General features: G+C 37.9%; 1 protein-coding gene across 2 annotated transcripts in view; it reads right to left on the minus strand.

Annotated features, from left to right (window-relative positions):
- Positions 1–214: 214 nt before the first annotated feature.
- The window catches only part of RGL1 (ral guanine nucleotide dissociation stimulator like 1), a 92,872-nt gene continuing 78,711 nt past the window's right edge, over positions 215–14,375 (minus strand). The window contains exons 13-18 of one of the 2 annotated variants that reach the window (XM_026669264.2): positions 13,209–13,330; positions 11,058–11,147; positions 9,547–9,733; positions 7,383–7,637; positions 4,967–5,081; positions 215–1,272 (exon numbers count right to left, since the gene is read on the minus strand). In XM_026669264.2, the coding sequence (XP_026525049.2) occupies positions 1,085–1,272; positions 4,967–5,081; positions 7,383–7,637; positions 9,547–9,733; positions 11,058–11,147; positions 13,209–13,330 (957 nt within the window). In that variant the 3' untranslated portion in view covers positions 215–1,084. The remainder of the gene's footprint in view (positions 1,273–4,966; positions 5,082–7,382; positions 7,638–9,546; positions 9,734–11,057; positions 11,148–13,208; positions 13,331–14,375) is intronic. The other variant, XM_026669265.2, reaches the window with a different exon arrangement.

Raw genomic sequence — 14,375 nt, forward strand, 5'->3', positions numbered from 1 at the left:
AAATATTTTTTTAAAAAATATTTTTTTAAAAAATAATAATGGCTGAATTCTATATCTATATATATATATAGAGAGAGAGAGAGGTGGGGGGGATTCTTTAAATGTTTTTTTTAATCACGAAAAATATCTGGGCTCTTTTCAAACAATGGCTATTAAGCAGGTTTATTATTATTTTGTTTTGCTTTGTTTCTCAGACTAAGTATGGTATAAAACATAACTGTTATAGTTTACTATAATGCCAATATGGCTGAATACAGGAAAACAGCTCCACCGCTGAAAGGGGAGTAAAACTGCACACTCCAAGGAAATATATTTTGACTTTTTATATATTTATATATTTATATATATACACACAAACACACACATACCTGCACACGTACATTCACCCAATTTTTTTTTTTTTAAAAATAGCAAAGCATAAAGAAAACAACATAGTGGCATTAAGAGCAAGTAGTGTGCATTCATATAGTCATCGATGAATAGCTGACTCCTGGAGCAGGAAATGGATTCTTCCAGCATGTCTAAAAGGACTTGGAAGCTGGGATGATTTAAAAAAAAAAAAACAATGGCAGAGGGAAAATTTAAGATAAGGCTAATTCCCCTTGTTTCGGAAGCAGTGCTGCCTCTACCAAAGCAGCCCATCTTTACCAGTCATCTCCCAGCCCTGTCATCAGCCAGTGGTTAGTCTGATGCTCTTCCTCCTCTGGTAAGAACACAAGGGATAAAAATGCCTTCTTCTATTGATAAAAGCGCATCTAAAATGCTCCAAATTAATACTGTCAAAACTGAGAAGAGGCAAAGAATCTGTGGTAAGGCAGGAGCATTAGCTGCATATTCTTTGTCTTTCTGATAGAAAGTGGCTTTGAATTCATGGACTGGGTGCAAAAAAGGGAAAGGGGGAGAAAAAAGTGCCTACGGGGTGCATATCCATTCAGGACCTTTTTGTCTGTTCTCTGTAACTAACTAAATGTGTGCTTATTTATAGCAAGTGTTAGCTTTGTACTCTCCAAAGCCGAATACTGACACGTTCATCTCCACGTAGCTAGTCTCTGCAATGGCCCTTGGGTGTTGGGCTGATCCACCCTCAAAGGGTAATTTTGCTGTTTCTGTTGTTCCAGCAGCCCTTCCGGTTGGTCCTGGGAAGAGTCAAGCTGGAGCGGTTTCTCAGTTTCACTTGCCCATCGAGGGAGTTTTTCTTCCGCAGGACAAAATCGAAGTTCACCTGGCTGTTCATGGCATAAAAGACATTGGCGCTATCTGGGATGACCAGTTCTGGAAAGAGCAGAAAAACAATGGTGACAAATGGTGGACAGGCTCCTCCTACCTCATATTCACCTCATCAGGATAGTTTAGGCAACCGCGAAGGATGTAGCTCTTCTGAAGAGGTTTCCTTCTTCTTTGAAGAACATAAAATCAATAGAGCTGCCCCAAATTTTCCACCAGGGCATGCTCCAACAAGCAAATCACCTCAGCCCACCCTTCCTCCAAGCACTGTGAAACAGCTACATCTTCTGAGTATTTGGCATACTGTAGTTGTTTTGTGGGCTTCTCCATCTGCCTGAAGGAGAAGGTCCACATGAGCCATGCTTCTTTTATGTGCATAAACATATGCACTCGGTCACAAAAGTCCTTTGATACAGCCTCACCAACTCTTCCAGAGACTGCAAGTCTTCGATGTGTGTTTGGGGGAGGGTTCACTTTCATCAACACACTTTGGAAAGGACCCTTATCCATTGGCTCTAAAATTAATCTACCCAAAGGCTTCTGCTTATGGAGTTAGTGATACCTTGGATGGACCTGGTGATACATTTCTGTGGGGTGGGGTGGGGTGAGCTTCTCTCTCCCAACACCCTCCTCACTTATTTTATTACAAAACTGAAAAGAACCACTAGGGAACAGAAGCTCAGCTACTGGCTATTCCCTTCCCTTCCCTCATACTCTAGGGTAGAACTGGCAACGTTTTTTGAGGTTGCTGGCTTTACAGCTTCACCATCATTATTTCGGTGGCCTTTGAAGGTTATGCTACATAGCAGCATGGCAATGTCACAGATACATTTTCTTTCTTTGTTAGATTTATATCCCAGCTTTCTCCTCCCAGGAAGAAAACATGCCTTTCTCTATTTTTTTTTCTTCTCATCAACAATCACCTTGTGAGGTAAACCAAGCTGAGACCATGGAAAGGGAAAAGGTTGAACAGTGGTCCCAATTTGTAACTTTTTTTCTTTTTCACAATCTTCTCAGCTCACAAAAGCATATGCCTTTTAATAAAATATATTAGTAGGAAAATATACTACTAGCCACCTGATTTTGGCTACCATTGATTAACTTGTATATAATGATAGGATCCAGCTTCTTAAGCTGCTCTTATTTGCATGTCTTCTATCTCATACTTGTTTTTTTAGATCTCTTCATAGAAGATAAAAGAAAGACTTGTTTTGGGGTTTTCCTCTAAAGGGAAATATTAATTTCATCAAGAGTAGAAGTTATTAACAGAAATAACGATCTATCTATCTATCTATCTATCTATCTATCTATCTATCTATCTACCTACCTACCTACCTACCAATCTACCTACCTACCTACCATCTCAATATGCCTCACATGAATATCTTGAAGAAGTACTATGACACTATCCCAGACATACTGTTTCTTTCCAAAGGAACTTACTGTATTTAGTGAGTTTCTCCTCTCTTTTATTTGATTTGATCTGCTGAAGCTTACATTTCCTAATTTTTGACTACTTTCGCTCTCTGAATTGTCAAAGAATATACGAACCTTCAAACAACATACAAAAAGGGTGGGGAGGCTGAAGTGTGTGGGGGTGGGGTACAAAAACCAACAGCCAAAATAAGTAGTGAGAACATGCAATATTATTCACTTAACAGCCACTGATTTCTCAAGTGAGTTTTCTGAATAGAGATTCATGAGGAGTAACAGCTTTGCGATTTTGTAAGGAGCAGAACGTGAGCCTCAGTTGGTGAAGACAGTGTAAAGGATGATGGCTACCCAATGACACAGAAATCCACTGTGTGATAGGATGAAACAAAGATTTGTGCTGTCTCTTCCATTGAATGACTTTGGTATATTGCCCTGAAGGCATTGCTGCCATAGCCATTCCCTTTTGATCTACATCCACCTTAGATTTCCCCATGGCCATACGTATACATGCTTTGTGTTTCTTCGGTCATTTTAGCTGCACTCAACAAAAATGACCCAATGTCGGGGTTCCCTTGTTAAACTAAGCCATGATTTGTTTAACTATGATTAATTGACTAAATTGGCTGGGATTCACTAAAGATAAAAGCCATAAAGCATGGTGGATTGAATATGACTGCAGATCAGCACATGCTGGTACTTTTCCCCCTTAATTTCTGAGGTTTGAATAAACCTACTGTTCTAATAAATTAAAAAGAAAAATGGGGACTGAGAAAAGATACTGAGGCCAAGTCAGAAATAATGACTCCAATTAGCAATACTAATAAGCCAACAGTTATAGGGGTGCACAGAAGCAAAAGCTAAGGAAACAGCAGGAAGCAAAGTAACACAACTTCAAAGATTTCCTTTCTTTTTCAAAGAGTTAGTAATGGAAATGTAGAAGGTCTGAGAAGAGAAGATAATTATCATGATGATCAAGGCAAAACAAAACACAATTTACACAGGGTATTAACCTTGACTTCTCTCAAGCTTTTTGTACAAACCAAAGGGCCCCTTTAAACCACAGGGAAGTGCACTGACTCTTACTAACTAAAGCACAGTGCACACCTTGATCATGAGACGGGGATGGCAATTGACTGCAGCTCTCACATTAGCTTCATCTCTTGAGTTACACTCCATTTTAGTGACCTCAAGAATGCTGATAAAGTCCTTCATTACTTTAATATGGACAGTGCCAGCCACCTGGTTCATTTCAAAAAGATAAAGTTAAAGAGAAAAATTTAAAAATACTATTACACAGTTGTAAGCAAAACTGGTGCACAATTTCCAGCATAAAAGGCTCAGCTTTCTTCAATGTTGGTCCAAAACTACTGCCAGATTAGTGGCTTTTTTTTCCAATTAGGGATAGAAGGAGTGGTTTGTAACTGTAGCTGCAATGTTATTTAGTAAACCTAAACACTTGTAAGAAACTGTCTGCTAAGCTATTTGTCACAATGATGTCTATGTGACATGCTGTCATTCTTGATTGAGAATGAATGTTAAACAAAGCTGGATACTGAAAGTATAAAAAAATGTGATTCTTAACAACCCTAGTCCTGTGGTCCACCTGTACAGGGTACAATATGATGTTACTAGGCCCCAGCATTGAACCTTGTGTGTGTGTGTGTGTGTGTGTGTGTGTGTGTGTGTGTGTGTGTGTGAAACATTAAAAATTGAATAATTTAAGATTAAAATGGAAAAACAAGATTGTAAAATTGTAAAAGATGGAAGGTTCCAAGATGGAGGAGACTAAGAGTTGTTAATACAGGTAGTCCTCGACTTACAACAATTCATTTAGTGATCGTTCAAAGTTACAACAGCACTGAAAAAAGTGACTTATCATCCTTGGCGACCTTCTGACAAGCAAAATCAATAAGAAGCCAGATTCACTTAACAACTGGGTTTCTTACTTAACTGCTGTGATTCACTTAATAACTGTGGCAAGAAAGGTCATAAAACGAGGCAAGACTCACTTAAATATCTCAGTTAGCAACATAAATTTTGGGCTCAATTGTGGACCTAAGTTGAGGACTGTCTGTACAGGCAGGGCATTCTGTATGTGCCCTTACTCTCCACTCTGTTTAAAAATGTAACCCTCCCTCACAACTGCCTGCTTCTTTTAAGATATTAAAATTCAGATCTGATAGAATAGATTAATTTCAGGTACACTTGCAAATTAAAACTCCCAAGAGACGTGGCTTGAGCTCTTTGCCTTCAGGAAAAAAAATATTTGGTTTTCCTAAGCTGCAAACAAAAGTCTTGTTTTTCTTACCTTTGTCCTCAGAAATGACCTGCACGAGTTCATAATTCTCAGCAGGATCCGATTCCAGGTTGTGTTTCAACATCGCTCGCTGGATGACAGCAGGAGTCTTGTCTTGGCTAGTTAACTGAAAACAAAAGAACAGATTGCAATGAGGCCTTCCTCTTCTCCACATCTGGATTCCAGGCAGGCTTTATGTTTTGACTGCCTGTCTTTTTTTGGGGAGGAAAGAAATATCAGTTGAATGGACTCGTCAAATATGAATGCTACATAAACAGTTGGTTGAGAGCAACAATTATTTTTTGTAATTGAGGTTATTCATTTTTTTTCTCCCTTGAGTTAGCATTTACAGTAGAGTGCAATCTTAATGTTGCTGTGAGTTAGGTACCAAACCGTGTGATGTGAGAGGAACCGAAGTAGCTGTGGAAAAACTAAGCCATTTTATTGCTCCATATTAGTGCTCTTTAACATCACGCTTATTATTATGGGACCTGATATTGAACATGGGAAGGAGGGAAGAATTTCAGGATCTCCCAGAAGCATTACTTAGGGATTTCCACTGCATGAAAGGGGAAAACAGATGGAGGGAAGAAGTTCACCTGGTTCTTGTTCTTGGAAAAATATATGCCTCCAATTTTAATTCAGGAGAAAGAAAGAAAGAAAGAAAGAAAGAAAGAAAGAAAGAAAGAAAGAAAGAAAGAAAGAAAGAAAGAAAGAAAGAAAGAAAGAAAGAAAGAAAGAAAGAAAGGAAAAGGAAGGAAGGAAGGAAGGAAGGAAGGAAGGAAGAAAGAAAGAAAGAAAGAAAGAAAGAAAGAAAGAAAGAAAGAAAGAAAGAAAGAAAGAAAGAAAGAAAGAAAGAAAGAAAGAAAGAACACCACATCTAAAATCTGGGAAAAGCTTACCTTTGTTGCTCTGGGAGCAACAATTAACTAGTTTGAATTAAAAGTTTGAATTATTTGGCTTATTTATGTACTTTTCTAGAGATGTGAAGTACAATACGTTTAATCAATATGTGGCTTTGTAGCCTGAGAAATTTGTATTGATACACTGAAGGGAAGCTATCTTTTAAACACACACTGGAGAAATCTCTTTCTTAAATTAGCTACAAATAGTTCAATCTAGGGGAAAATGTCTTGGTTCAAGCAGCTTGATAAAAAGAAATGCAATATGTGTCCACCCCCCCCCCAAAAAAAAAAAATCCAATCAGCACCTCCACTCAGTCTAAAAGAAAGAAAGAGAGATCCCATTTTACACTTTGGGTTGTCTTGGTATGTCTGCATTCTGCACCAGTAGAAAAAATATTTGCACAAACCAGTGGAGATTGCAACAAAAAAGGGAAATTCAAAAGCACTGCTATATTGCTTTTACAACCAAGGGCGATGACTCTGTATTTTGATCAATAGCCCCTATTTAGAATAATGCTCCCATTATTCTTTAGAGAGTTTTGATATTAAAAACAAATTCCCTATAGAGACAAATATTTAAAAAGGAGAAATTCCCAGTAGGTCCTATATGTTCTTGATTTAGCATCAAATCCATGTAAGTAACCTTGCTTGGAAGAAGGCAGAGCAGAAACTGTAAATCAATACAGCATACAAGATTTCTTTGTCTTCCCATCCCCTTGTGCTAATTCAGTGTAAATTAACTCTAGGCATATACACATAAATATGCAGAATGATGATATAGATAGCTCGTACAATCATCTTGCAAAGAAGTGGTGCAAAAAAATTGATGGTGCAGGAATCTCAGGATGAATAATGGGAAATACTACATATTGGTTGGACTAGATGACCTACAAGGTTTCTTCCAACTCTGTTAATCTGTTAATATCAAACGAGATCAATTTCCAAAATCTGATGCTCTTCAGATATGTTGAGATTAGAATTCCCAGAATTCTCAGATAGTGTAGCTAATAAAGAGATCAGACTATAGAAAAAAAATGAAATTAGCTATTTTGGTTCTGTAGTTTTCAGTGTCTGACTTTTGACTATACAGGGTTCCATGTAGTAGATTATTAGAGTTGATTAGTTGATTATTAGATTAAAAAACTGTAGTCTCTTCCAACAATTCTTACACAAATCATCTTTCCATGAAGTCTTACACATTTTTTTTAGGTACTTGCAATTGTATGCTTAAGCAATGAACCAAAAAGGTAGAAAAACTACATTTTAAAATGTCCTAACAATTTGCTCTGAAGTGCCATGGAAGAAATGCATGTTTTAACAAAGCAGAGTTATTCAGCATATCAGAAATGGTTAGTGATTGGTAGAAGAGCTTTAAGGTTTTTAACAGAAGTCCTTTGTGGAAGATAATAGGAAGTGAATTTGTGAATTTTTGCATGAATGATTCGGGATCTGAGTTCATCTCTCAAATTGTGGTATCTCAGTGATTCAGCCCCTTATAAATAACAGCAGTTCTCATTACATACCATAATGCTCTTATACATGTTGCCATTATTGTCTTCAACACTGATACGGATGATACAGGTGTCTTCGTTCTGTTGGTTGTAAACAGGAGAGGAGACTGTTGAGGTAATGGAGGTGACAGAGATGGAGCGTTTGTGGATTCTGGGATTGCTGGCCAGTGAAGGAGGAGACACAAGGACATTGGTGAAGGATGATACTCCTGATGAAGATGTGTCCATGGAGTGGATGGAGGAACAAGAGGAGGAGGACTCTGTGAGCTAAGACAAATCAAAGTATTTATTTGATTTACAGTAGTTTCTAAACTGAGAATTTAAAAAAAAACAACAACACACCACTAGCTACCATCCAAAGCTGGTAGTTAAGCTTTAGGGTCAATTTCACAGCATCACCTGGAAATAAAAAGGTTCCAATACTTTGGTCAGTACAACTTTGCCTCCACTATAAATCATTATCCTGCCAATCCTTTGTAGATATAATTAGAATTTTCAGCTCTTTTGGATGTAGCAATCAGATACACATATATTTAAAGTAAGTTCCACTGTAGGAGCCTATATTGAATTGGATCACTGCAAGAACTGAATAATGGTCCAAGTTAAGATAGATAGGCTCTTTTGAGCTTTTTATTTATTTGTATATTAGTACTAAATGCTCTGAGGGAAAAGAGGTATATATAACGTAAGATGCCTTCAAACAAATTGTATTTACTGAATTTGGAACTGACCAGCAGATGGCAGAATCTACAATATTTTTTTAGCTCATTCTACAGCTACAGCTTTAGCTACAATCTTAGAAAATCTTTCCTTTTGAATTTTTTTAAAAAAACTGAAGTTCTCTCCCCTGCAGAGTAGAAGGGCCTTTTATAACGTTTTTAGGGCTTATATTCAACACAGAAACAGTACTTTTCTTCCAAGATCACTTTTTTCTTCATTTTGTTTCAGTCGAAGAATATACAGTATATAAATGAGAGGGCTGAACTGTGGAGTCCTTGATGCTCTCTGAGCATAGTTGTTTGTTTGTAGACATGAATCGACCATCAATAGAAATGTTGAGATAAATTACATTGACACAGCATTCGAAAGAGACAATGAAAAGGCTAAGAAGGAATCAAAAAGACCAGGACACATCCTCTCCAGCAATCAACACTCAGATAAACAAGGATTAACACTTGACAAACAATCTAGCAGAAAACAATGCCCTAGTCAAGGAACTATCAAGGAGAAAACCATATATTCCTACGAATACTGGCTGGGCTAGCTACTACATATAAACAGGCAGAAAACCCCTGCACTTGCTAGTAGGTATGATATTATCTAGTTGGACAAACAAACAACCAAGTTCTGAGACCACCAAGGACTCCATTGTTGTTCTTGTCTCAGAAAGCTGATAACTTGATCCAGAGGTGCAGAAACTTTTGACCTGCTATATAATTACTAAAACACACTCCTAATGGTGAGAGAAGCTGTGCATTATAATTCACAATATCTGTATATTCACAGGTTGCTCACTTTGATCCTATGGAGAGATGAGATGAATGGAAACAAAATGATTTCAAATTCATGTTGAGGGTAAACTGAGCCCCCTGGAAATTAGTTGACAAAGTCATTGAGTACTTTCATTGTACCAGAATCTGGCTTTCTCCTAATGCAGAAAGTATCATCACTGCAGCAAATGAAAACCCTCCAACAAGGCTGTCAACCCATTGGGTGTGATAGCTAGTGCAGTGGGAGATGCTCCATTCACTTCCCATGAGGATCCGAATCCCCTTCTCATAATGCCCAAGAGTTAAAAATTGCAAATGAGTGTCAGACGAATATCTTATGTTTACACCAGGAAGAAAGTTGGGTAGAAAAGTTTCTGCATCACAGCCAGTGTTTTCGGGTAGACTCTAACCCATGATTTTTCAACAGGAAGATATACCCCCTCCCCTTGGGGAGAGGCAGACAGAGTCCATGAAAGGGGTGAAGAACTTTTTAGTTGTATGTTATTACAATAAACCCACCTTTCCCAAGTTTCATTATATTGGTTTCATTTTGGCCTTTGGATTTTTAAGGGAGCTGTCTCCACTGAGATTACACTAAAGGAGGTGTGATGGCCAAGATTTTAAGATCCCTGCTCTAATCCCAATATCTCCTCCTGGAAATAAAGAGTGGTCTTTCTGGCTCATACTTTCTTTTGGGCCTCATCAGGGGTATCCGTAGGAGTGATGCAGATGTCCTCCGATTCAGAATGGTTTGACTCGCAGGATGATACGCTGACCGAATCCATGCTTTCCCCGGAACTCCCACTTGGTACGGACTTGGGCTGCTCTTTGGTAGGCGTGCTATTGGCAATCACATCAGGTCCCAGAAATAAGCTGTCTCAACACACCAAATGAAAGAGGGCAAAGTGTTGGTGAAGAGTAGAGACAATGCACAGAAAGCAAGACAACTAGATCGGAAGTGCCCAAGCCTGCAATGTTTCCCCTTGTAACCACATTCTTGGTAACTTCAGAGGAGACAGGCAAGAGATACAAAAACTCAGGGAACAGTTGTAAGAGATGTGAATTGAAGGCGTTGTATCCAACCAGTCAACTTATTGCACATCCAGGAGAGATTCACTCTGCCTGAAGTTTATCAAAGTGCTAGGCAACCCACTTCTTTATTTATAGTTCCAGCAGGTAGAAAATGTTGGAGTTTTACTGTGCTCTTGAAAGAAAGTGGGAGTCTTGATGGGACATAAGGAGTGCATGCCTGTTCTGTATTTTTGAGAAAATAAAAAGCAGGTTGGATGAGTATCTAATTTTGTTCAGGGAAGTCAATATATTATTACAGCAGTGGTTGATGAACGCTATACAGCTATATCAATTCCCTTGGGAATTATAAATAAACATGGGTGGTGGTTGCAGTAGGAGTTTTTTGTATGTTTATTTATATATAAATATACTATATTTATATATAGCAATTCATTTAAATCACATATACCTTATACAATTTTCTAATACAGATTATCTTTATTATTCTAAATAGCATTGAGGCTCCTGTCAATTATTCTATATTTGCAACATTTGATTAAAATTTCCGCGAGGAAGATTGCAAAGGCAGATAGTTTATTGTTAATATAGGGTGGGTGGGAATAGAAAAAAGGCATTTTGCTTCAACATCTAACCATGACAGTGAAGTGAGATTGGGATATATTCCTTGTCAAGCCTTATTACTGGTGAGGGAGACTCTAGTAGAGTGCTTGATTATTCACACTCATTTTTCTTTGCTTAAATCTGTGAAAAACAGTTTGCTTCAGTTAATGGCTTGTGAAGTTATACTATTAATTCCCTTGGATATGAAAGAATGAACCTCATTGGAACAACGTAACTTGCAAATGAATTTCAGTTGAGTATCATGATATGAGGTAAATACTATAAGCCCTTCTGAGGCTTAGAGAAACATCCTATATTTAAATAGGATGAATTATTTACCTGCCTCTAAAACAAAGGAGGAAGCTTTTGAAATGTCTATGCTTCTAAACACCTTTCCTTTCAGCAAGGATCCACAGTAGTAACACAGGAGTTCATTTGCACAGGTATAAGTGTAGTTTTGCACATGATTTCAGAGTTTTCCCGTGAACCAGGAGACCAGATGTTCTCTCCAGAGAACAACCCTGAACCAGGAGGCTCCCAATCTTCACTTCCCATTGAAACTCACAGGCTCAGTCTTTTCACCATGCTCTTCCGCGGTTTGGGGGACGTGGTGGTTGTGTCGATGGCTGCTTCAACCTCACAGGAAAGGGCATAGCTGGAAGATTAAAGATCACCTTCTGATTAGAACTACTACCATAAAATTAAATCACTGAATTAAATGCAAAACTAGGTCTTTTACTTTGGAACAAGGCTTTATATCTAATGTAGACATCACTTCAGGTTATGTCACTATGAGTTATTCCAGTTTTCCTCAACTGTGGCAACTTGAGGACATGTTTAATTTGCCAAATTCCCTAGCAAGCATGTATTAAAATTGCCAACACTGAGAAACACTGTTATTCCATACGTTTTAAATATAACTGCAGGTTTTTTTTTAAATCTCCTTTGAAAGATATATTTTGTGTTATAAAGAAACTAGGATACTTCTTGGGTTTATTTTTCTTCCTCAGCTCCCATTTCTGTATGACCCAAGATGGATGCTTTTCAAGGTGCATGCAATATATTCTACATTCTAATATAATGTATTCTAACTCCATGCGCAGATGAAATTCTGAGCACCAGAACTGAGTGGGAATAAATAAATGTTCAAGTGAAATGCACCCTTGGCCTTATATTCTAAAAATGCACTAAAAGACAAGAGAACCAACAGTGCATAGAAGCATAGACATGTATACAGTAGGGTTTTCTGTAATGGGTTAGATCTGTAAATAAAATCCATAAAATGCAATTGCTACTCTGCATACTGAAATCTAACCTTTTGGGCTCACAATTTAAATTCAACCATGGCAACATCAGAGAAAGACAAAAAACAACAACAAGCTCTGCACCTGTTTAGTGAAACTCAAAATGTCACGGAAAAAGGAAGTTGATGTAAAAAGACAACTTCATGTGTTATATATAGCTGCATACTGCTGTAAATGCTGGCTGGCTATTTTTAGAGAAGCCAAAAGTCAGAATTTATTAACTGATACTACCTTGATCGATCATTTCGGCTTTAACAAAAGAATGTTGAAGAGTCTGGAAGGCTTAAAATAAACCTTGAACTCAGCCTTTCTCAGAGTTCTGTGTGAGATCATGACTGAAAAAAAATAGCAATTTTTAAATTTTATGCACTATACAATGCTGCAGTGGTGGGAACCTTTATGTGTCATGACTCAATTATTAACCAGCCACTTTGCTGTTGTGGTAAATATTGTGAAACATGGATTAGGTAGGCTAAAAGTTCATTGTCTTGTGACATGTTTGCATTTTTTTTTTCAAAAAATAGCTGTCAAAATAATTATTTTATGTTCTCCAGACCTAAAAATTATTTTCAAGGGTTCCTCTGGGATAAAAAGATCAAGATAGACTGCTTTAAATGGTGAGATTATCAGATCTTGAGTGAGAAGAAAAAGCATTTACGAGAAAGATAAAGTTAAGAACATCATCTTACAAGGTACTATCTTGCAGGTGATTGGTTTCCTGGTTCCTGAAGCACTGTCTCTAGTATGTTTGCATATTGAATTCATAATAATAAATTGCTACAAGGCTCCCAGGTAGCATCACTCAAATTAGAATTAGCGTCTCTAGGACTGTCCCAAAGGAGCTTTTTTCAAGAGGCAACTGGACTTTCTGGTTTTTCTCTGAAGACGTTTCACTTCTCATCCAAGAAGCTTCTTCTTCTCAGAGCTGAAGAAGCTTCTTGGATGAGAAGTGAAATGTCTTCAAAGAAAAAGCAGAAAGTCCAGTTGCCTCTTGAAAAAAGCACCTTTGGGACAACTATGACCTGAATGACTGAGAATCTCCATAGACCTCTTTAGGACTGTACTTGGAATTCTTCACTGCTTAATGGTATGAAGAGCTCTATACTTCTCCAGGGCTGGTCCCAAAAACTTTGATCACTTGTTTGGCAGCCCCAAACAAGTGATCAAAGCTTTGCTGTGTGTGTGTGTGTGTGTGTGTGTGTGTCTGCATATTTGTGTGCATTGCACATAAGTACAGGATAATACTTATCCCTCTCTATGAAAGCAGCATGTGTGTTTCTTGTATACATTTCAAAGCTGATTGAATGTCTTGTGCAATCCACAACAATCTTAAAATAGTTTTGTTCTTTTTTTATCTCAGATGATAAGGGATTATGCAAAAAAATGCTTGTTACAAATCAAAAAAATCTTACCTTTCTTCCTCTGTTAATTGTCGCTGTTTCTGGAACCACTGGATGAATTTTTTGTCTGAAGTCATGCAATAGCTATTACAGGAAGACTGTAAGAGTTTAATCTGAGCAATTACTTCAAATTCCTGAAAAAAATAATGGAACAAGAGGGGGACCTGAATGAGGAAAATGGAAGGCAAATATAGACTATCTCACAGTCAAGAGCAGCAGAAGCAGGGGTGGGATCCGACAAGGTTAACTACCGGTTCGGTGATTTATGAGGTTCAGTGATTTACGATGTGCTTCCCTGCACGCTGCACGCGCCTGTAAATCGTCATCACCCTGGTGCCTGGACAGCTGAGCAGCGCTGTGTGCGGAGAAGCAGCCTTTGAAAAAGTACTTTTTTCCTGCTTTTTAACTGCAGCTGTGCCTCCCACGGCAGCTGAAGTTGAAAAAGCAGGAAATAAAGGTCAGGTAAGAGCCTGGGTGGGCGGGTGGGCAAAACATCAGCAGACATAGAACCAGTTCTACGTCTGCTGCTCTTCAAAGCTACCAGTTCTACAGAGGTGGACAGAACCGGTAGAAACCCACCCCTGCTGAGAAGGATGATTAGAGATGTTGAAAAACTCATGACAAGTTCACTGACAAGCACGACATAATTTGGTTCTCAATGGCACTAGGCATCTATGCTTTGTTTTTTAAAAAATAATTTGTTTAAAAATGGAAAAACTAACAAAACTAATATCGAAAAAAGAAAAAAAAAGAAAGCAAAGTCAAAAGTGCAGAAAGAAGACAAAAAGCATTTAAAAAATAGTGTCTGTTTTTTTTACAGCAGTTATAAATTTACCTCTTAATCAGTGGTTACCACATGATTCTTTTTTTCTATAATATTTCTTCCTAATCATCAAACCATAAATCCTGTTTTATGCAAAAAATTCTATAAGGATATTCCAGTCAACAATAACCATAGAAGTCTTTTTTCTTATCAAAAAAGTCAATTTGGCCATCTCAGCAAATTCCATCATCTTCCATGGGGAATAGTCTCAAATCTTTCCACTTTTATGCATGTAATAATCTCACTGCAAAGCCTCTATACTTTCAAATGGACCTAAAGCAGTGGTCGCCAACTGGTGGGCCGTGAGAAAATTTTGGTGGGCCGCATAGAAATCTCACCCCCAGAGCACACACCCC

This window comes from Notechis scutatus, chromosome 3 (genome assembly GCF_049901735.1).
Source record: "Notechis scutatus isolate UNSWTSFEM ecotype Mainland chromosome 3, rNotScu1.2, whole genome shotgun sequence".
Classification (NCBI taxonomy): domain Eukaryota; kingdom Metazoa; phylum Chordata; class Lepidosauria; order Squamata; family Elapidae; genus Notechis; species Notechis scutatus.